General features: G+C 39.7%; 1 protein-coding gene across 3 annotated transcripts in view; it reads left to right on the top strand.

The window, feature by feature from the left end:
* Positions 1-1,415: 1,415 nt before the first annotated feature.
* Positions 1,416-24,874, top strand: part of TXLNB (taxilin beta) — a 36,352-nt gene continuing 12,893 nt past the window's right edge. For 2 of the 3 annotated variants that reach the window (XM_061207331.1, XM_061207332.1), the window contains exons 1-5: positions 3,670-4,108; positions 10,840-10,931; positions 16,236-16,406; positions 20,410-20,604; positions 22,436-22,555. In XM_061207331.1, coding sequence (XP_061063314.1) covers positions 3,670-4,108; positions 10,840-10,931; positions 16,236-16,406; positions 20,410-20,604; positions 22,436-22,555 — 1,017 coding nt within the window. Of the gene's footprint in view, positions 1,432-3,655; positions 4,109-10,839; positions 10,932-16,235; positions 16,407-20,409; positions 20,605-22,435; positions 22,556-24,874 lie in introns of those variants that run through there. The other variant, XM_061207333.1, reaches the window with a different exon arrangement.

The raw sequence follows: 24,874 nt of genomic DNA on the forward strand, positions 1-24,874 counted from the left end.
AATTTCTTCTTTTACAGTTCTGGAGGTCAAAAATCCAAAATGAGTTTCACTGGGCTGCAATCAGGTGTCAGCAGAATTGCATTCCTTCTGGAGGATCTCAAGAAGAATGTGCTTCCTTGTCTTTCCCAGCTTCTAGGGGCTCCTCACATTCCTTGGCTTGTGTCCCTCCATCACTCTGACCTCTGCTTGGATCATCAAATCTTCTTTTCTGACTCTGACCCTCCTGCTTCCCTCTTTCATTTACAAGGACCCTTGTGATTACAAGGGACCCACCCAGTAATTCTGGATAATCTGTCTACCTCAAGATCCTCAACTTGATCACGTCTGCAAAGTCTCTTTCACCATGTAACATAGCATATTCACAGGTTCCTGGGATTAGGATGTGGAAGTCTTTCTGGTGGCATGATTCTGCCTAACACAGTGGGTATCAATATGCCCAGCCAGTCCCAAGAGCAGAAACTCTGATGGGGGAACCCAACTTGGAAAAGTGTGGGAACACATTCTCCAGAAAGAGAAGAAAAGGGGAATGGACGTAGGTTAAGAGAAAGAGGCATTATATGGTGAATGAAGAGGAGGTTCTTCTGAGGAGGAGGATTAAGGAACAGGTTGAAGGCTTGAGAAGGTGGGAAAGACTTGGAAAAGTCGCTGTGGAAGGTGGGAAAGCCTGCAACTAAAGAAGAAGCAACTGCTTCCCCAGGGCTTATCTGAGTAAAGGCAGTTACCTGAGTAAGACGTGGGGTCTGAGGTCACGCCAATTAGCATGTACATGAAGATGGCACTAAACCCGGTGCCAAAAGAGCTGTCTAAATTTTTATTTCAAATTTTAGAACAAAACCAAACAATGACATCAGAATTAAAGTGCTTCTACCATCTCCTTTTTGTTATGCCATGTTTCTTCTTTTTCCTTGATTCCTATAAGAAACTTGACACTAATTAAGCTAGCATAAGAAGGTGGTAAAAAAAGAAGATGAATCATAGACCACACTGGAAATAAACCAAGAAATAAGAAAAACTGATCTCTGCCCCAAAGAACAACAATGGTGAAAAACCGCGCTAGCAAAGGGGCTATGTACTGAGAGTTTAAATTTTTTAAAGGACAAAACATGGAGTCTGATAAGATGTACCAGATGCTTCTCTTTTCTAAGACATTTGCCCAGGAGACAGCTACTAAAGCTTGGGTGTATTTCTCTCTTGCAGTGTCACAGGATGTTCCTCTCCCCTCTCCACCCCCTCCCTGCTCTCCTGCTGCGTGTGTGTGTGTGTGTGTGTGTGTGTGTGTGTGTGTGTGTGTGTGTGTGTGTGTGTGGGTTTGGTTTCTCTCTCCCTCGTAGGAACTCAGCCCCCGCCTGTCTCCCGCTGTTTGCTGCTGCTCTGACTAGCTTGCTGCCTCTTGCCTCTTCTTTCTCTCTCTGCTTAGCGCCTTGCCTTCTGGTAAGTATGACAAACACTCCCCCGAGCGCTGTGAGATGATGTAGGGTGCGGTTTGTGGTGTTCGAAACTTGCAACTTTGAGACTGCCAGTGAACTGTTAAAGAACTTTCCATTGTTTTATTTACAATTAAAATGTGTTGCTCAGGAAGGGATGTGTGTGTGGTAATCTGGTGGGACTGCCAGGACAAGTGAAAAATTCTCTCTCAGAGGAGGCAAAAGATGGGCAATGAAGTTTATAGAAGATAAAACAGAAATAATTTCTTGCTGTAAAATTGATTGATATAGAAAGAGACAATTTAAAAGTAACAGAGTTCTTTGACTTTGTTTTTTTCCTCTTGTGGATTTGTCTTAAGGCTACTTTTAGGAATTGAGTTGTCCTGTGGTTTACAACGACTCAGTTATTCTGTTTTAAAGTAAATGTGGAGCATGAGTTTAAAGGAGATCCATGGACTTAATATAAAAAACATCAATGATTATGGCTTCTGATGAATGAAGAATAAATCAAATACAAACAAAACACTTGCATTTAGACTAACCACACTAAAATTCCTAGGGACAGTCGGTTTTAAATTCATTGCTTTGAAGTTTGGTTTACTTTAGATTTTATTTCATCCTCAGGAGGCTCCCTAACACTTTAAAACCCACATATGGGTTTAAACCAATAAATGTTTACTGTTTTCAATTTGATTTAAAAAGTATTCTCTTCCCTTGATTTCCAAAGATGAAGTGCTAAAGGCCAGGGCTCCTTTTAGAAGAGCTTAAAATAACTTCTGGCTGGACAGCAGGTGCCATGTGTCTTTCTCCAAGTTCAGGGGAAGCATAAGTTATATATAGATGTGTGTGCCCAACAAGCAGGGGTCAGGATAAAGAATTCCAGTGATGAAGACAATGAAGCTGTTTACTGCATCGTTTGATAATAAAGATGGTGAATTAAAATAAATGAGAGAAAAAAGTACTTCCTTCAAAGTTAATGAGTACTTGGTGAGGGCCACAGGTAGGTGGCAATGTCTGTACACTGAATTTTCTGCTCTTGTTTGCATTCGAGCATTTGACATCGCCTGCCCTAAGAACCAGAGGAGGAAGCTGCACAGTACATGGAGCAGTAGGTTTTAGTTTTCGCTTTCGTGCCACCGCAACAGCAAAACCTGTGTGTTATTAGGACCCTGCTGCTAATTAGCAGCATCACCATTAAATATTATTTACAAATAAAATGCACCATAACTTAAAGGTCTAAGCCAAAGGTATTGCAACACTAGAAATGGTGATAGCCAGAAACCCTCAGCCCATTCCTCACCCCCTATTTCCAAAGAGCCCATATTATACCTGGATTATTCCCCTAGTTCATTCCCTCCCTGCTTTTTAGACATTTCTACTTCTTAAAAAGTATTGTTATCCTAGAGCTCCTTGACTGAGACAAGAAAGTTGTAATCTGTTTTTTTTCTAAAAGAAAGTCAGTTTTTATATCAGAACAAAAAGGTATAGAAACTCAAGGAATTGTTATTATGAGCATCACCATGTTTCCATACAAGTTCATTAGTTAATTTATACCTTTCCTCATTCTCTCTTATTCCAAAAATGAGGCTGGTTTGAACCTCAGAAAAAAAAAAGTGTTTTTCTGATTGACAATTACACGTTGCTCATTTGGGAAAAGGAAAATACCAGACAAGCAAGTATCTCCTGTATCCAATATAATAATTCATTTATATTAATGGACTCATACTAATCAATATGGATTAAAATAGAGTTTAGAGTGTTATCATTATGAATGATTTTAGTAAGGTCAATGGCTCTTGTATTCAATGTTTTAACTTTGGGGAAAAAAGCACCAATTTAAGTTTAAACATTAAATGTATACATCTATGTATTTATAACGATTGTAAATCTACATAGAATTATATAAGAGAATGGTAACACAAACTGGCTATTCTAAGCAAAATGACAAATATGACCATGAAAAACGGTATCTTGAATTACTCTGTTAACGTCAATAATAGAAGATACTATTGGAATTTAAAGACCAAAACCAAAAATATGCTCATAGTATGACTCGATTTGGAAAGATGCTTTTCACTGTTCCTACTCAACTAACTGCAATATTGATGGTTTGTGGAAGTACATTCATTCTATGTTAGAAACTGTAATTAGTAGGTGCCCATGTGGGAATAGCCTTACCATTTACCTGTAACTGGGTTAACTACATCAACCCTGGCTGTGCTTACCACCAGATACCACTCCCAGTATGGAGACCAATCAGTCTGTACAGCTGTCGGGGGAGCCACAGTCAACACCTGTGGGGGACAGTTCAGTACTGCCCAGTCAAAATGGCCTGGAGAAGCAAGATGATCAGGACTCCTCAACCCCACTCCCAGCACCTGAGGAGGAGGCAGGTGTGCAGCCTGAACGGGGAGCCCATGATATCTCTGAAGAATTGAACCGACAACTGGAAGACATCATTAACACGTACGGGTCTGCTGCCGACACGGCAGGGAAGGAGGGTCCCACCACGGCCAAGGAGCAGCCTGAGAACACAGAACCACCCGACAATGAGGACAGGGGCTGCGAGGAGACCACTGAAGAGACGGAGAGAGACCCTCCGGCCTCTGGAGAGCCACCCACAGCCAAAGAGCCTGTCAGCAATAAAGAGCAAAAATTGGAGAAGAAAATCCTAAAAGGATTAGGCAAGTAGTTACGTTCTAATGTATGACTTTTCTTTGAATTATTCCTAAAAAGGGGCACTTCCTCCAATCTTTGCTAAGAGCCACATCTCATATTTGGATTTTACCACAATAGCTTCCTTCAGGATCACCAGTACCTTACTGTACTTATCCTCAGCCCCTTAGTAGTGTGTTCCATTACTACATATATAAGATATTTTTTAATTTAACAAAGCTCTTCAGAAATGTATTAATTATAGAATGTTGAAAATCTCAGAAAACAATTTTACTCTCATTAGTTCACTGGTTCAGCAAATACTTACTAATGCCTAGTCTTTATGAGGTACACAAAGATAAAAAAGTCTTTGGTTAAGGAGCTCTAGGTCTGGAGAGAAAAATAGACATGTACACTAATTGTTATATAGGATAAGTGCTACAACAGGCACAGGAAAATTGTTAGGAGAGCATGGAGGATTGGTAACACCAAAAATGGCTGTGAAAGAAGGATGAGAGAGTCAATTTTTTAGCTACAAGTGAGAGCATGTTACTGCACATAGGAGCGTCCCTCTGCCTGTCTTGGTGAATTTCACTGAAACACTCACTACAATCACCACCTCCTATGTGATACATTCCCTGACACGCCCAGGGAGAGTTAGCATCACCTTCCGTAGTTCTCCATGAAATTTTCTGCAGCAATCATTTGTTTATATACCTGCCTCCCAAGCTGGAGGAAGAATCTATTGAGACAGTGGTCACATCTTACTCATTTCTGGAAGACAGTGTAGAAGAGTAAAAGATCATGGGCACTGGAGTCAGAACTGGGTTCAGACTCCAGTGATACAGGTTACATGTAAACCCCAAAGTATGTCTATGCTGTCATAGGACCTCACTTTGGCGCTTGAAACCACTGCTGGCAATGCTTTCAAGAAGGGCTAAAAGACACATTCAGACAGCTACTTTACGTACTCAGCATAAAGATTAACCCAGGTAACACCAAGTTCTAAAGTGCAAGATTAGAATCACTTTAGTGTTTTGGAACTCTGGGAAACAGAATAAAGTTGCTCTGTGTTACAGAGCTATTTTTTCTTCTCTATCCAAGGCATCTGAGAAATAACCTTTTGCATTAGTCATTGTTAAACTTTCCATAAGATAAAACAAAATCACATCGCAGAGGTAAATGATTTTAAGTATTCCTAACCAGGAAAGTTCTTTGGCTTTATCACTTTGAAACTACTTCTACATAGGAATTTGTATGTGTTATAATGGGGGGATAGGTATGAAGAAAGCAGGGGTGAAGTTAAAGATGACCAATTTTGGTTTCTACTCTGTCTTCCATGAGTTATTTCAAAGTCTGTATTAACCTCATACTTACCAAATAATCAAAAAAATTTTTAGAGAAAGAAAAAATTTCACAACTAATTCTGCCACTTTCTATAAGTTACCAAAGTTCAACTGAATGTGTTTATCAGAACCAATGTTTGTGATCAGAGTGCCCAGGTGGGTCCACTCTAATTACATGTGTATAAGCTGCTGACACTTTCATGCTGTTCCTCTGAACACTATCAGTATATTCTTCTAAACATTGTACTATTTCAGCTATATTATGAGTTAAAACAATATTTTTAAGCTAATTTAAATATTTTAAACATCATTTCAATCAGCTGCAAGTGGTTTTAACAGGTTTCTTGGCTATTTATCAATTAAATGATACTACACTATGGTCTAGACCAATGATTTCAAACTTACTGTGCATTGGAATCAAATGCAGAATTTGTCAAAAATGCTGTTGCTGAGCAGAGAGGTTCAGAATTGGTAGGTCTGGACTGGGGCCAAGGCACCCTGGGTAATTTTTTTTTTTTTTTTTTTTTTTTTATTTATGGCTGTGTTGGGTCTTCGTTTCTGTCCAAGGGCTTTCTCTAGTTGCGGCAAGCGGGGGCCACTCTTCATCGCGGTGCGCGGGCCTCTCACTGTCGCGGCCTCTCTTGTTGCGGAGCACAGGCTCCAGACGCACAGGCTCAGTAATTGTGGCTCATGGGCCCAGGTGCTCTGCGGCATGTGGGATCTTCCCAGACCAGGGCTCGAACCCTTGTCCCCTGCATTAGCAGGCAGATTCTCAACCACTGCGCCACCAGGGAAGCCCCCACCCTGGGTAATTTTGACACAAACAGATTGTGGAAGCAATGGTTCTGATGCTTCAGAAAGTTCTTCCTCCACCCATTTGGAGAAAATATAAAGTGCCAGCTGTGGTCTTCTTTTAGAAACTATTTGGAGCTTTTATAGAATATTAGTATGTCATTCAATCCATACCTAAAGATATATCTTTAATCTTTGCTTACATATTTGATCAAAGATGAGTCTTTAATTATTGTATGTTTATCAGATAACATTTGCTTTATGGATATTTTTGAGATACCGAAATGTTCTGACTCTCTAACCCCAAATTTTCCAAAGTATATACTTTGGGATATTTGAGATTTCAGACCAAGCTTGTTTCCTAACTGCCAGAATTCTCTGACCTTTAATATATACAATAGTGAAAAATCTCCAATAGTGATGGGCACAGTTTACAACATTTCCTAAATTTATTGGACCAAAAACACCCTTCTTTCACAGAACACCTTTGAATATTTGGGAAATGTCTCTACAACCCAAGCACTCCAGACTTGTTTTTCCTTTACAGGCTGCATATCCTCCCACAGTTAACACATTATACACTGGAGCAGTTGGGGGAACACTTTAAAATCTCTTTAGTTGGTGGAGTCACTTTCTCCTTGGCATTGACCAAAACAAAAAACAGATTCCACATTAGACAGCACCATGACATGTCCTCTTAACATCTAAGTATCCCCCTTCCTTCCCCCACCCCATCTTCCAGCTCACAAGTGTCTTATTAATCTCTTCTCTGTCAACATTATGTGGGCTGCACAAGTCCCACATAGTAAGAAGCACAAAACAATGATAAAATGTAATGTCCCTTCTGATATTTAGATTGATAACTGATTGAGTAGGAATTCATAGGTTTGAAGCAAAAACCCACGAGAAAAACAAAGCTGATCCACAGGTCCATTCTGAGCTCAGAATCTATCTAGTCAACCCACTGATTTACTGAGAGGGAAATTAAAGCTTAGAGAGTTTTTTTTTTTTTTTTAATTTATTTATTTATTTTTGGCTGTGTTGGGTCTTCACTTCTGTGTGAGGGCTCTCTCTAGTTGTGGCAAGTGGGGGCCACTCTTCATCGCGGTGCGCGGGCCTCTCACTATCGCGGCCTCTCTTGTTGCGGAGCACAGGCTCCAGACGCGCAAGCCTAGAGAGTTTTAAAGTCTGCCCCCCCAAAAAAATTATTCAACTAATTGATGTGGTTGTGAGATTAGTCATAAAGAAAGCAAGGTGCAGACCTGAAGTCACTAATATTACAGGGCCAAAGATATATAAAAATAATTGGTATGTTGGTTGAGGAGCATTTAATTGAGCTATAGTTCAGTTAATTGGTTTCATCTTTCCAGTGACAGGTGAGTTTCAGTTCTACCTTCTGAGTACCATCTTGACTAGGACATTGATTTTCTAAAATCTTTTCGGCCATTGACTTACTCTGCCTTAGAATGGTCACCTTCCCAGGTAGTCTGTTTTATAAGATTTTAGCTTGATTTTTCTCTAGTTTCACTCTGAGAAGGAAATAAACTGTTGCTTTGATACAAATGCTAAATTTTCTGGAAGAAATGGTAGAAAACCAGAAGAATTTAGGAGAGAGAGGAATCCACAGAGACTGAAGGGTCCATGAGTAGATTCATAGAGAAGCTCAAACTTAGGCCAGATCCTGAAAGGAGAGGAGGGTTTAGAGGAGTAAGTGAAATAAGGGAAAAAAAAATTTGTCTTGGGCAAAATGATTAGTACTTTCTTCTGACCCAAGTTGGGAATGGATTTATTTATTTCTTACTGCTTTTTCTGATATTATTCTTTTTTATTGTAAGGTTTTGCTTTATTTTGTTTTCCCTGGAATAATCTCCTCATTATTAGGCTCAAAGTTGTTTTCTTTTTAAGAAAGTTTTCTTTATAGTTACAGCTAAGAAATTGCTAGCAGTTTAAACACATAAAGCCGATTTTTCCTCTTGTGTCTGACACTGTCACCAAATGACCCCATTTCCTAAAATTGTAATCATAGCCTTTCTTAGAAGATGAGTGGTTCTCTGTCTATCCCCCTCCTCAACATAATCCCACACAGCACTCTAGCCCAGTGAAACCAATGGAAGTTTACAAATTAAGCTCTCTGATGTTACAAAGTTACGGATTCTGTACATGCTTGTCTCCAGTTTCTTGGATTTTTTTGTTGAAATCATTTTTGAAGGGTGGACTGATGCATCTGAATGTTAAACTTCTATACAAAATAAGAGAATATGAGAGCAGAAAGACACCTCAGTGAGTGTGACAATTAAAATAAAAACAAAAAAACACCTGTTCTCATCATTAAAGAAAACAAAAGGGGGAGAAGATACTGAATGTGGAGAGAAAAAGAGACCCACTGGACTCACTCAAGACACGATACGGTTTTCTACGTCGATACTCACACTGAGAGGTATGCTAAGCATACATTACATGTCACAGGGGAGAGCAAGACCTGTCTTCCCTCTAGTTGATCACAGAGTTGTCTTCTGGACAGTGTTTACTTGACTTACATGATATTAGTGTACAGGTTGGCTTTGTTCCATTATTACCAAGATTTACTAAACACTTGCCATGGGCCAAACACTGTGCGGGGTCCTGGGCCAAATCTGACCAACAGTGTAGTCTCTTGCCTTTAATGGATGATCCTCCAACTCAGGACAGCAGTCATCACGTGAGCACAAACTGAAGACAAGGGTGAGGGGATGGCCTGACCAACACAAGTCCGTCCCTGCTGCTACAGAAATCACTCAAAGCCACGCCTGGTGGCGGCAGAGCGCAGAGCTTACCAGTTTAAAGGCAGTGTTATGCCACAGGCCATATTGGATTGCTGGTGGGGCACCACTCACCCCCACCTTCTCCCCTGTCTCAGACTGTGTCTCTAATCTGAGCTGACTCACTGGGCAAATATAGATGAAACCAGCTGTTAGGAATGAGGTCACTTTTTTCAAAAAAAGTTTCCTTTAATTTCTCTAGGTTTCCCTGGCATCAAAATTCCACATGGGAGTGGAGTGATTTAGAGCAAGTAGACAAACCTTGGATTCAAGCCTTGGCTCTGCCAGTACTGATTATGTAACTTTGGACTTCTCTGGGCTTTCGATTCTTAATCTATAAAATTAACCAGTTCTCTGGGTGCTCTTTGAAGTTCCTTCTAGACCTAAAATTCTTTGATGCCGTTAGTTACCAGTTTTAGCAAATGAAAGTACAAGCTGCCCAGGGAACTTTGAATTTCAGATAAACAAACCATTATTTTTTACTACGAGTGTGTCCCATGTCCTGTATTTCATCTGGCAACCCTAATTCCATGATACATCTGCCTCTCCAGGATGAAAGCAAAAATTCCAGCAAAGGAGACATGGCTGTTCTTGAGGGAGAGGCTGTCAAAGTTGTTAATATTCTTAAGCAGATTTATATCAGGGAACTTGGGCTCCACTGTATGGTCTGACCTCCCAACCCTGATTAGAAAGGGTGGCTGTCACAGGTGGGTGAGGACGGGGCAGCTGCTCCACCTTGACCCTACTGTTGGCAAAGATACATTCAGTGGTACATACACGTAGGCCTCGGGGTCCGGCTCCTGCCTACAACGCTCAGCCCAGTGGGCACTGAAAGACAAGATTTCCAGGCATCACAGAAAGGCTGACCAGGCAGTTTGAGCTGAAGAGGACAAAAGGAAGAACAATGGGGAAAGAAAAGAAAGAATCTGAGGTTCACTGTCAAATAATCATGAACAGATGAGTTTTTAAATGTAGCATAAACTCCAACTGGAAACAGAACAGAGATTAAGGCCTGGGTGAGAGAAGGGAAGACCCGGGGAGGCTAAATCTGCAGCCAGAGAGACACAAAAAGGCCTGTGAAAAAGGCCCTGCCATGTCTTGGGTCCATTTTCTCTATATTTTGACTTTATTCCCCACTTGTTAGGAAATACAATCAGAGTCATTCCACCCAAACTTCATGGAGTGGGCTCATGGACAGAAACAAGAGAATTGGTTCCCCCCCAAAAAAGAGCAAAGAGGTACTAAAGGAACAAAACCAAAAAAATGGGCAGACTAAACTGTCATGTTTCTCTGCTTCCGGTTGGAATTTTAACAGCTCCATGTATTAATGCTGGCTGTTTCACAGTAGTCAGATATTTGGATAGGCTGGTTTGCTTTTTTTTAGATAATTAACATGGGGAAGTGGATGATTTATTCTTTCATAAAGTCAGTGTTTTTTATTCTTTTGAATATTTTCAGAATGTTCAAAATCCCTTGGAATATTTAGAACATGGGGGGAACTAACAAGAATGGAATCTTGGGATGAAAATTTGGGGACTACCCTTATAGCAGACATTTATTGAGAATCTACCATGAGCCTGACACTGTACCACACATTTTTACAAACTTCTCATCTAATCACTTATTCTGCAAAATAGGTATCATTCCTTCATACAGGGGGAAAAAAACCAAAATTACATCTGCGGCTCAGACAAGTGAAGTGGCTTGGCCAAGGCTGGATAGCAGCTAACAAGCAGACAACCTGAGATTCTAACTCTTATCATCTGACATCAAGTTCAACACTTATTTTTTAAAATGTCTTTATGGTTTTTGTTTTCTTTTAAGGCAAAGAAGCCAATCTGCTAATGCAAAATCTGAACAAGTTGCAAACTGCTGAGGAAAAGCTTGATTTTTTATTCAAGAAGTATGCTGAATTGGTAAGTTCTTTGATTAGCCCTTTTTGTTAGGAAGATTCAAGCTCTGGTTAGAGCTGAGAAAAGGATGCTGTTAGTTTTTCAGGTATATCATTATAGCTGGTTACCTCAGACAAGTCAAAGCCAGAATTCATAAAGGCAGAATTTTTAAAAAAGAAAGAAAGAAATAAAAAGAAACAGAAAAACTGAGGCATAACAGCAAAAGGAAGAAAGAGGATACAGTTGGAGTCTACTTCACCTTCAATTATGTGCATAATTTGGGAGATGGAAGAGAGAATCATAGATAATTAAAAATTGTGACTATTTAAAAGTTCTTTTTGCCTTTGCAATAAAACAGAAATACACTAGAATAAAGGCAAACTTTCATCCGGTTCTTGTACACAGATTTTTTGAGGGGGTGGTCCCCTCAGGAAGGCAGAGGATTGAGTTAATCCCACCCCTCAGTTTGTGACACATTCTCATTTATTCTTGATGACTTTATTGATTGATTCATTCATTCATTCTCTTTGATCTACATTCTTCTCCTTGTCCCCCACGATGGCAAAGCATATGACACGGATTGTTTTGTTTCTGGTTATAGGTCCTTCCATGCAGTCTCCCTCTCAATAAGGTAGGACTACTGGCAGGAAGGGAAGCCACTCCCAGCCTGCAGAGAATCTGTGAAGTGGATGGTCTCCTGGCCAGTACTCTTATAATAGGCCAGTTGGAAGAAAGAGGAGGGTTCAGTGAAGCCAGCCCCCCTAGTTTCAGTGAACCCTCACAAAAACTGGCTAAAGGAGTTGCACCTGAGGTCCGTGCACCACCCCTGAGGTGTACGAGACCCACTGAGGAGATGTGGTGTCCTCTCAAGTGAGGCTGGGCAATGTACCTCTCTCTCATTTCTGCTTCTTTTCCTCATTTTTTTCCACTTTCTTATTTCTTTTGGAGAAGCAGTGACAGGAAAATGAAACTTAAGCCCCTACACACAACAAAACAATTCCTCCAGGCAGTAGATTGAACTGCCCCTGAAGGCAGATTTACCTTACAGCAAAGAAGCTTAAGAGTCAGTGCCTCTCACTTGCATGGGCCCCTCTGAGGCCCTGAACATAATGCTCTTTTTTTAATTTTTTCCTTTTTTTTTTTAAAGAAGGTCTCCAAAACTGAGACCCACAAACCCCTCAGGTCTCTGCCTGCATCTTATCCCTATTGATGGAGTAGAGTTTAGTGAGTGATTTGTTTTCCTTCTTTTTTTACTCTAATTTTAGCACTGTGATCCCTATTTATTCTTTCCTTTCTTCCTTGTACCTCGATGCATCCTGTTATGCTGAACTGTCATGCAATAGACCCAGAGAAATTCTGAAACCCTGAATGACTAGTGATTGTTTAACTCTACCAACAATACTTTTAAATTATTTTTTAATCACATAAACCACATCACAATAATATAAGGAAAATGCTGAATACACAAGTAAAAATATCTCTAATCCTACAGTCTAAAACACAATCGTTGATTTATCTGTCTTCCTTTCCAGTTCTGCCATACATTCAGACATACCTTTTGTATAACTACCATCATAAGGTGCATATAATTTAGTATCTGTTTTTTTGGCTCATATGACAGACATTTTCCCATGTATTTTGTAGTCTTCATAATTATATTTTGTCAAAGCTATGTAATTTTCCATTAATTGACTTTATCTACTGGTTCTCTAATTTGGGGACATTTAGACTCCTTCCAGTGTTTGTTTTACCAAATGCTGCTGCAGTGAACATCATCATGCATGAGATTTGTTCGTTCTCTTTTATGACCCTAGGAAAAAGTTTCAGAATTGGGATTACTAAATCAAGCAGTATAAATGCTTTTTTTAATGGCCATATTGTTTTCCAAAAGAATGGTAGAAATTTATAAAGCAAGTATTACTGTATCAATTTTATTGCAACTTGTTTAACATTGGCTGTTAAACCACTCATGAACAATTTCAGTGCCATAAAATGGTAGGTGTCAAATTTAATATTTTTCCCCCAAATCTGGCCCCATCCTCACCTGTCCATCCTTGCTCTTTTCAATAATTACTACATTGATTTCCCTTTGCCCTTCAATTTACTCACTCATACCAAGGCCATTCATATTTAGTTCCTAGTGCCATGTTCCATACTTGGATGAACTGGGCATCTTGTAGACTACTACTCTTTATGTTGCTGTAGCCCCACAGCAGAATATCGGGAAAGAACCACTTATCCAGTCTTTCCAAGATTTTCTTCATGAGCCAGGGCTGTTCACCCTGGTCTCCAGGAACTCCCCAAGCCCACTCACTCTCCTAGCCAAGAAGTCAACCCCAGAGAGGTCATTTTTCCAGAAATTCTACTCAATTCAAGTCTTACTATACCTTGGCATTTGTATCATAACCTATAATAAACTTTTAAACTCAAAAGATCATTCTAGAAAAAATGAATAGGAGAAAATTGACCCCCAAACCCCATTACATATCCTTTTCAGAAAGGAAAAATTATGAAGAATTTCAATCTTTTACTTGGACACTAAAAGCTATTTTCCCTGCTCACTGATTCAGATATTAATACAGAGAGTGTCTGAAATACAAGTGTTAACATAGAATAAATCATTAAATTCAAGGTTGTGAATCAAACTGTCACCCTAGCTCACTCCTCCTTACAGATTCTAAATCCTGTAATATCTTCAGCTATTGTATTTATTAATAAATAAGGACAAGTTCATTAATAAATAAGGACACCTCATGACTAAATTAAGAAATGACCTGGAAGAAATATTTTTTGCAAATTTCCTCCATTTAAAAGTAGTTACAACGTTACTACTTGGCATTAATTTTACTTTTTTAACTTAATAATAAAAAAAGAAAGAGAGAACAAGAGAAATTCCAGATAAAAATCTTATATGCCTGTTATAATTGTACAGAAGACACATGTCTAAGGGTATTATTAAATCACAAGGCCAGCATTTGACTGAAGTTGACCCAGCTGCAATATGTTTGCTTTCATTCATTAAGAAAACCCATATGCATTCACATAAATCTGAAGTATTGAACAAAATTAGCCACACTCTAAAAAAAAATCGTCAGCAAGTTAAGGGGTTCTATTTAGAGCAAAGCAAGACAGACCTAGCTATATGTCAGATGTGTATGATCCTGCCTTAAAACTAGAACATTTAAATGGCCAGTGAGGTATAGCACAAATCATCTCTTCCAACTTATGAAACACATGCAAGGTATCCTCCTCCTGATGCTCAGATAAATCCACACATAGGGCAGTGTTCCCCCAAACAGGGAAGTTTTGCCAACCATGCGCCAGTAGGCAATGTCTCTGGAGATACTCTGGATGTCACAGTTGGGGGTGCTACTGGCATCCGGTGGGTAGGGGCCGGGGAAGCTGCTAAACAGCCTACAATGCAGGGGACAGCCTCCACAGCAAAGGATGATCTGTCCTCAAATGTCAACAGTGCTAAGGTTGAGAAACCCTGACAAATGGTTTAATCTTCCAAAGGTAAAGTCTGAACCAAAACGGCAATAACAATAATAACAACATATAAATTTCAAGAAAGGACAATAGGTCATGTAAAGTACGAACACAAGCATGAGAAGTTTCACCCCTGTCTAATAACTATGGTGCAAAATGAGGTTAGCATGAGAAATATATAATAAAATATAATTGGTTTTCCAATTGAACCTCAAGAAGGATACCAATTTCAATCAATATTTATAGTAATATGGACTTAGATTTTCCTGATGCTAATTCTCACTAATAAGTAAAAACTATCCTGAAGTACGAAGATAGAATATCATGTATGAATACCCCCAGCTTAATCTGGCAAGGGTTTATCATGGACATTTCAGGCTGATGGGAGGGAGGGAGGAAAGGATTAAAATAAGATGCAAACTGAAGAAAGTGTGACAGTCCTGTTCATCTAGTTCAGAAAGAACAAATGCTTTTTCAAGACAGGGTAACTGAGACATGTATCAGGGCTCACATTGTGTGTGTATCCATTTGCATCTGGCTCTGCGAGGTACCAGGAGCACCTGGGGTCCAGAAGCATCCAGAGGCTCCCAGGCCTTTTCCTCTTCATTAGCCAACAAGGTCATTATTAGGACGAGTACCCTCCTGGCCTATGCACCATTCAGGTTCTAAGGGAACTAAGTGCAGCAGAGGAAATGGGTCTGGAAAAAGGCTCCAGCTTGTTCGTGGCCACACTGATCGTCAATCTGGGATCCACACTCCTACTACGCTAGTTTCTGGAGGCTGAACCCCAAATTCCCCCCATTCCAACTAGATTTCCATAAAAATGTGTTGCCAAATTTACCAGATAAAAATACAGAACGCCCAGTTAACTTTGCATTTCAGGTAAACCAACAAAATTTTTTTTTTTAGTAAAAGTACCTACCATGCAATACTTTGGATATACTTTTACTAAAAACTTATTCCCTATTTATTTGAAATTCAAATTTAACTGGGTGTCCTACATCTTACCTGGCAACCCTACCTCAGAACTTTAGCATCCCGAGATGGAAAGCCCAGGGGTTCATTGGTTTCATTTTCCATGCTGCCCTTGATTTCGATACTTTAGCTGTGGCTGCTGGAGGAGTGTGAGAAGAGGCCCCACCTGTGCTCAGCAGAAACAAGTGTCATGGTTTATTCACCATAAGCACAGAGGGTGAGGGAGATGGGCAGGGAGCAAGGCTTGTTGAGCATACTTGCCATGTGTGCTATTGGGTTGTGCAGTGGCTATTTCTGAAACTTTGGTGACAGATCATCAATCCTTAAGTAGTCGTGGGGTACATTCTCCGCTCCCCCTTTCTCATAACCACAGACTTCATCTTCTGTTTGCTAGGAAGCTGCTTTTCGCTTTCCTACTTTTAAAAATAGTTACTAAAGCTTGTCTTGAGAAAGAATTGGGAAAACTAAATGTAAACCAAGCAGACACACCATTGACCATCCTCCTAACGCAAGGCATTATCATGAATTCTGAGACATGCTTTTCTATACTGACTGACTTCATTAGACTCAAGAAAGATAAAACTGTTTAAAGACCACCAAGAAGGAGATCAAAGCAAAAGAGATCAATAATAAGAATGATGAAGGAAAAAAACCCACAAATGTTATGCTCTTAAAACCATATCTACAGGTACTGCCAAGTTAACATTTATGAAGTTCTTTTGATTCCAGAGGGACAGTGAAAATAGCAAAACATTTTCCAAACAACCATACAGGGGTCTTTAGGCGTTTCCTCTTTGGGTCCTTTTCTGCCAACTCAACAGAGATCCCTGCCGTTTTCTTTCACATTTGCATCCCCACATCCAGCTGGATGAGCATCGCACTGAGCAAAGGAAGTTAAAACTCCTCCAGAAGAAACAGGCACAGATCCAAAAAGAAAAGGACCAGTTACAAGGTGAACACAGCAAAGCTATCCTTGCACGAAGCAAACTGGAGGGTCTGTGCCGGGAGCTGCAGAGACACAACAAGACACTGAAGGTATGTGTCACCAAGGCCCCACATAACACACCCTCTTGCACGCTCTGTAGGCACAGGCTTCTGCTACTTATGCTAAGGGTGTGAGCTCTAGAATCAGAGAGAATTGGGTTCAAATAGTAGCCCTGCCACTTGCTCACCTGTAACTTGCAATAAATTATATTACCTCCCAAGCCTGTTACCTCATCCATAAAATGGGGATTATACCAACTTCGCTGCGTGATCAGGGAAAAATTAAATGAGGCCACACATGTAAGGTGCTCACATAGTACCTGATGCGGAGCAGAACTTTAGTAAAATGTGTGCCATTCTTCTTCCTTATGTTGAGTTTGTTTTGTTTTGTTTTTTTAAGGTAGGCCTTAGTTCTACTCTTTAAAATACAAATTTATAAAAATTCAATATTTTTTGTATGATAATGAAATCTGCATGACATGAAATAAATTGACACAAAGCTCACTGACAGAGTAAGGCAAGATTCAGAGCTAAAATGTCAATAGTCATCTGAAAAAAGAAGCTACTCGAAAAAACAATGAAGCTCTTCAAGCTTAATTATTCAATCTAAAAATAATAGACTGATCACTTCAGTCAGTCTGCATGGGTTTCATTAATTACAGCGTAAGCCTCTAGCAGTGTGGTTAATCTGATTACACACAGACACTAGCTCCATTCAGTGAAGCAAGATGCAGGGCTCTCCAAGATAATACTGCATGCATCCACAATCCCCTTTCCAGCTGAAGATCCTAAAGCTTTTGACAAACAAGAATTAATTAGATAGCAATAGTCTTGTGAGATAGTTATTACACGTGTTTAAAAAAAGATACTTTAAGAAACAGATTAAGATCATTGCTAAGTTTTTACAATGTAGTTAGGAAGAAAAATAGAATAGGATAATGGCTCCTCATATTCCAAAACTGTTTTCTGATATCTGGGAAATGAGAGGCCAGTGTGATGAACTCTAACTCTCAAATTACGAGTTGTAGGAGATGGGCTTCTGGCATCTCTTTAATCATTGCACTGGGACAATCGAAACCCAGGTTATATGGGAATGGGGTCGTCATCCTCAACTTCAGATATGTAATCAAGTAATAGCACTCTGTGCTTACATAAATCTCCTGGCTTTCAGTAGTGTTGTATAGTAAGGAGATAAAAGTTAAATTTCCTTTAATGATGTGGATGGAATGATGTGGCTTGATCTCTTTGGACAGCATTCAAAGACAGAATGACGGAAGTGGCAGGAGATCCTGTAGCTATACCCACACACCCTCAGTAATGGCTTCCAGTTATGGAAATGGAATTAAGTAGCATTATTATGCCAGGACTTGTGCTGAGTGCTTTTTACATATGCCAGGACTTGTGCTGAGTGCTTTTACATACACATTAGGTGTAATGTTGCATAAGTAACAATTAGCTCTAGATCATTTATGTCTTTACTGAATTTTTGTCTTGTTGCTCTATCAATTGCTGAGGGATGGGTGTAAAAAATCTCCTACTATAATTGTGAAATTGCCTACTTCTTTCTTTTAATTACATCAATTTTTGACTATAGGAATCATCTAGTTCAAGCTATTCATATGTCTATATGTAAATTAATAATTTATTGATTCATTAAATAAACATATACTGAATACCCATGGATTGTGTCCCAGGCACAGCACTGGTTCTAAGATGCACAATGATGCTTGAAAAGTTTTCTTAGTTATTTCAGATTTTGTCCCTCAATTTTCTTTGCATTATTAATTTTCACTTTGAATTTTGTGCATGATAAAGAAAATTTTATCTCAGACATTGTCCAAATGATTGCATTTTCTTTACCAGTGGACTCAAATTTTATGATTGCAGTACATTTATTTTTCTCTCATTGAAAAACAATGTAATGTAAAATGCAAGACGCCATTCTGTGGGCCAGGATTGGGTGCTACGATGGTTTGACATGTGTTTAATGCCATATTAACAGCCATACCTTCTTTCTCTAGCCAGTGGCCAGTGAAAAACTCAGACTTGCTGGGTAGCATGGGGTAGTCCTTTCATTTACTCATTCATTCATTCATGGATGGAATAGTTATAAATGCAAATGACATTCAGATCATGGAGTATAATTATACGACTAGGAGGTTGTTGGCTTCTAAACCAATCGGGAACAATAAGGAGACAATCACTATCACATGTATATTCAACTGCTCTTAACAGACGCCAAAATCACTTTTAGTGAAATACATATAGTAAGTGTTAGCATTCAAAGTTCAGGGAAATAACATCTCCGATAGTTAATTTCTTCAGATTAGGAAGGTAGATTTCTTCTACAATGTCCCTAAGAAATTTCCACTCAATAAATGTTTATACCATGAATAAATTATGATTCTGATATCAGGAGTCATATTAGAGTTAGAAAATATGCAAATATTGTAGGAGAAAGGGGATATGTAATGATAAATTAAAATATTTCCAGAGCAGGTATTTTCAGCATCAACTTTTATTTTGATCACATTATCCTACTGTCATAATAAAGACTTGCACAATTACTTCTGTTTCAATCAGCATTTCTTTTTAAAAATCCTGTTACATAATTTGATCATGGTAGGCAACTAAATGCAGTATAATTTTACTTGCCAACAATGAAGCAAGCTTTCATAATAACAATTAATCAGAACTAAAGGAATCCTAAAATGTCTGTATCACTTGTCAGCAGTATCTCTATCTTTGGTATGATGTAGCGAGATTAAACCCTTTTATTTTAAAAGAATGAGAGGAATAAGTACAACACAAATAACTCTCAGTATAGATATGGGGTAAATTTGGGTACATTGTTAGCAGTTAGCAATGAAGGGGGACTTTTGATTTAGGAGAAAAGAGAACAGAAATGATATAAAAGTTAATTTTCAATTCTTAAATGTTAACAAAGTAGAAGAGGGGAAAATTAGATATTTCATTTTCGAGTTAAAGAAGATTTGAAACATAATATTGCTTTCAAATTCAAAATTTACACTGAACATTTCAATAACCCTATGTGACACACTGGATGATTGTTCCTTCAAAAAATATCCAGCATAGGGGACTTCCCTGGTGGCACAGTGGTTAGGAGTCCGCCTGCCAATGCAGGGGACATGGGTTGAGCTCACGTCTGGGAGGATGCCACATGCCGTGGAGCAAGTAAGCCCGTGCGCCAGAAATACTGAGCCTACACTCTGGAGCCCGCGAGCCACAACTACTGAAGCCTGCGCGCCTGGAGCCTGTGCTCCGCAACAAGGGAGGCCACCACAAAGCCCGTGCACCGCAACGGAAAAGTGGCCTCCGCTCGCCGCAACTAGAGGGAGACCACGTGCAGCAACGGGGAGCCAACACAGCCAAAAATAAATAAATAAATTTATATATAAAAAAAAATATCCAGCATATTTTCTAAGATTTCCTTTTACATTCTTGAATTGCTGTAATTCATCTATGGTTATCTTAGTTTCCTTTTCAAGCTTTTTGATGAAAGTTTTTTTTTTTTAACTAAAAGAAAATTTATATTGTGATCACTTATATTTTAAAAACTTGGGGAATACAATTATGTGATTAATATGCCATCATTTTTATAGAGACATAAGATCTATTGTTCTTTCTATACCAAAGCAAAGGAACACATGATATGTCCCATCAATCAGTAAAACCAAGTGGCCTTTTTTTCCAGGCTATAGCCAAGAGATCAGAACCTTAGGGCTGCATGTCTGTTAGAAATCCCTGCAGTTTATTCACTCAACAGGGGACCCGTTGTCTTTAAAACAAGCCTATTCATCACCAACTATCAAATTCAAGGCCCTTGCTGCACCTGCTCTGAGTGACCGTGTATTCACAACCGAAACCTTTGCTCAAACATTTATTTTGGGGCTGAGCAATGTTACCTCTAGAGAGCTGAGGAAAAACATCCTTCTTACCCTGCACACTAATCTTTCATTGACCAAACCCTGAGTTCCGTAAACCCTGGTGCGTGTAAACCAGCATAACAAAAGAGTTTGCCTTCTATCCACAGGAGGAAACCCTTCAGAGAGCACGTGAGGAAGAAGAGAAAAGGAAGGAGATCACAAGTCATTTCCAGAGCACCCTCGCAGATATCCAGGCCCAGATCGAGCAGCAGAGTGAGCGAAATATGAAGCTCTGTCAGGAGAACACTGAGCTCGCAGAGAAACTGAAAAGCATCCTTGATCAGTATGAGCTCAGGGAGGAGGTGAGAACCACATCAAACAACTTAGAAGCACTGCATGTAAAACCGGATCTGGGGTGTGAAGGTGGGGAACTTGGTTAATGACAAAGTTATGGCCAGCCCTCTCGATTGATTAATATTTAGGATTGGGTTTCTTTTACTAGCCAAAATAAAAACAGACGGTATTACAAACTACCTGGCTGAAAGTCATACAGGATTTCTTCAAAACTGGAATCACTGCAAAGCAAAGGTAACAAATAGAAAGTGGTGGGCCGTGAACACAGTTATTCTTGAAAATAGTATTTCTCAGCCTTTTTGAAATTCTCTCTACAGAACCAAGAAATACCTCACACACTCCCTCTTAAGAATTACTATGTCATCTAAATTAAAAGTCTGCATTGTATACACGCCACAATCAAATAATATATAAAATATTACTATATATAGTAATTATAGTAATAAAGGCATTATTATTTATGCTTAGCTTGTGCCAGGCAATGTGCTAAGTATTATACTTTACATACAATATGTCATTTAATTGTCTCAACGATCTTATCCACCAGATGATAACATATTATCCACATTTTATAGATGGGAAGAAGAGGCTACGAGATTCAATCACTTATCCACAGACACAAAAGCCAAAGAGTTTTGTTGTCAATGGTTTACATTAGGGGAACTATAAGGATCTTTTATTATTCCAAAATTATACTTTAATATTCAATATGTTTTTTAGACTCCAGATGCCCCCTCAGGATTCTGATATATCATATCCCTTTTCCCATCCCACCCAAATTTTAAATATCTGCCTTAAAATGTAATATAACATAGTCAAAGTAGCCCTGTTGGCAACATGCTAAGGTTTTATCAAGAAAAAAACTGAGCCAATAGAAGGTAGTAATAGCAGTTAGGTAAATCAAGAAACTCCTCACAGTAAGCCATAATGCCATGCTACCATTTTATCTTGTCACGAAGATCAATCCTGCTCCGAAGTGGAGGTTCAGGAGAAAACAAAAGGGAAGGAGCTAAAAAGAAAATGTCCATACTCTTCAGAGAGATCTCATATGGGAATGGCCTGGTAGACTAGTTGTATATTCCTAGGACTGGTTCGAGGTAAGGCCCAAGGATGGAATTCCACATGTCCTCTTGCCAATGGGACCTCCTAATGACCAAGAAATTCTCCACACTGAGGTAGAGTTGGAAGTTTCTCTTCACCAAGGTAGTCAAGAGGTCAAAAGGCATGGAGGAGGCAGTAGCACATCTGCGTGTCAATTCACCTGTGACCCTCAGCCTTGTCTTGCCCACCAGAGAAACAGAGCTGACGTCAGGGGCTCCTGTTTCAGTCCCAGACCCAAGGCCACAGGCTGTTACCTCAGGGCTTCCTCACCACCCTTTGAGGCAAGCATGTAGAGGAGAATTCACCATGATAAACTGAATTAATGTTGTGATTAAAAGTGGTTTTATATTCACAGAAAGAGCCAAAATACCAAGTGATAGTGCTGTAGCCCTTGCAACATACATCATTGTCTGTGCTGCCTAGCATAATTACTAGCGCCGTATCTAATAGTTACCAAATTTAGAAAAATACTGTTAGGGCCTTTTGGAGTTAGCATTGCTGAACTCTGGTACCTCCACCTTTTGCAGCCACTTTTGTGTAGTGCAGAATGCAGGGGACTCCACCAATTTATGACTTTCATATAAAACCATAAGCGATGCCAATGCATTTATTCCCCTTTTTTTTTGTAAATCTTAAAACCCAGCGAACACGTGTTTATGTCAACATTACTTTTTTTTTACATTTTTTTCAGCACCAATAATAAGTCAAGCTTGATATGTGCACTTTATTTTTCCTTAGCACCTGGACAAAATATTTAAACACAGAGAACTGCAGCAGAAGCTGGTGGATGCAAAACTCGAGCAGGCGCAAGAAATGATGAAGGAAGCAGAGGAGCGACACAAACGTGAAAAGGAATATGTACTTATCACCTGAGTCTGTGTGCTTGTCTGGTCTGCCTTGGGGTCAGAGAACCCCTGAGAATGTTGTTTTTGACAATGGTCATAGAGCACTAGACTGATGGAGAAAGAGCCTAAGCTTCCCTGGAGAATGAAATTGGCTAGCCCAGTAGGAAATACTGTACCTCCACTGTTTTTTACCTAAAACAGTCATGCATCCATTCACCAAACCTTTTTCAAACACCTTTCATGAGCTATGCACCCTTCTAGGTGCTGGGGTGTAGCGGTGAACAAGAAGGAGAAGGCCACACTCCAGCATGAATCTAACTGGGAAGAGACGCAATAAACAAGAAAACAAATAAGGAAGGATAATTTCAGATAATAGTAAGTGCTACTAGGGAAATAAGGAGGAACCTCGAATGGGGCAGAAGGAGAGGACCTACTTTAGACTGGGTGATAAGGAAGGCCTACCGAGAGGAGGACGCTTGCGCTGCGCCCTGCCTGATAAGAGGGAGTCAGAGAGGAGGTCTCCAGCAGCAGTGTCTGTAGAAGAGACAAAGATCCTAATGCTGGAACCAGCGTGGCATCCTCCAGAAATTGGAAAAGGTCAGGGTGGCAAGAGCAGGTTAACCCAGTGGGAGAAAATTTCAAAATAAAATTGTATACGTAAACAGGGGTCAAATTGTATAGCTTTGTAAGCTTGAAATGTAGTTTGGATTTTATTCTAAATATAATGGGAAAGTACTGGGTAGTTTTAGCAAAGGAAGTGACATGATCTGCTTTGCATCTGTAAAAGCTGAATTTGGCTCGTAGGTGGAGAGTGAACTAAAGAGGGACAAGAAAGCAAGAAGAGAGCTAGGCAGCAATCTGGGCAAGATCTGATGACGGCTTGGATTGGGGAGGTGGCAGTGGAGAAGGAGAGCTGGATGTGGATAAAAGTTATGTTTTTAATGTAAAACCAACAGGCAATGCTTTGAACAGGAAGACGGTGACAGTGAGGAAAGGAAGGAGTCAAGGATGACTCCTGAGTTTTTGGTTTAAGAAACTGAGTGGTGGCTTTTACTGACATCTCATTAACCCCAAACACTCCAAAAGAGATGAGAGAATTGAGGCTCAAAAAGGATATGTGACTTGTATAAGGTCACACACTGCTAAGTGACCAAGATGTGTTGGTCACGTCTCCAGTGTATCTGTCCCTAAAGCCCAAGCTCTGTGATAGTACATCACACTCAGAGGTGTGTTTCAGAGTCATGAGTTAAAGCACATGTCTGTTGCTGGGGAGAGAGATTTGACATAGTCAATGGACCAGTCGTTCAAATGTAGCCATTTAACAATTGATCACAAGCTCTGCATTTACCTAAAATCAGACTACAATCATTTCAATTTGTTAGAATAGTAATTTTTTTTAAACTTCAGTTTTCAAACTTGACAACAAAAGGATGAATTCTGGAGAACATAACCTGGTGGACGTTGCATAATTTCAAATCAGATGTCCATGTGCTCTTAATAAAAAGACTAATTTATTAAATCCATCTACAACCTAGCTCTCAAAGTAAGAAATAAAGCATTTATTTATTAGTCAGAATCCAAGAAAACAGATACTCCACTGTTGATGTAATTACTCTCAGGTAAAATATGCTTCCTACAGAATATCAGTACCTTTGGTATTTAATATATGAGGCATGACAGAGGAACAACTAGGCAAAGATTCATGTGAGAGAGGCTGGGGGGCAGACACGGAGTGACTCAACCTTAGCAAGAAACTAGCATGCTGCCCCCTTTTCCTTCCCTGATTTAGCAAAACAGCAGGTACAAGTCAAAGAAAGGTAGTCCCCCTCAGTTCTTCAAAGCTAGCGGCTACCTTCCTGGGTTCCAGCTCTGACACTTCTTTTTGAAAGTGATGAAATATCAAGTCAGAGCTGTGGGATAGGGGAGGGGCCATTCTTCATTTCAAGAAGAACAGGCAGCCTCCTTCTTCCTTCTTCATCGGGAACCACCCATCACAACAGGGCCCCTGTGTGTCAAGCAGGGGCCGGCCGTGTACATTGCAGCCACACAGCTCAGATGGCCAGAGGGAGCGCTGCAGGTCTTCCACTCCGCAGCTGCCTCAGACCTCTCTTACAGTGAGTCAATTGCACTTCTATAATAATTGATCCTCACTGCTCACTGGGAGGCATGGAGGGACATATACAACCCCCTTTTACAAATGGAGAGGTCAAGACTAACTTGGATAAGAAAAAAGATGCCTCCAAGTTTTTACAAATAATGATTTTATTATTTTTGGTTCTGATAGCAAAAATGAACATTTTTTTTTTTACAACATGAATAAACAAAAAAAAAA

The sequence above is a fragment of the Eubalaena glacialis genome, chromosome 12 (genome assembly GCF_028564815.1).
Source record: "Eubalaena glacialis isolate mEubGla1 chromosome 12, mEubGla1.1.hap2.+ XY, whole genome shotgun sequence".
NCBI lineage: Eukaryota > Metazoa > Chordata > Mammalia > Artiodactyla > Balaenidae > Eubalaena > Eubalaena glacialis.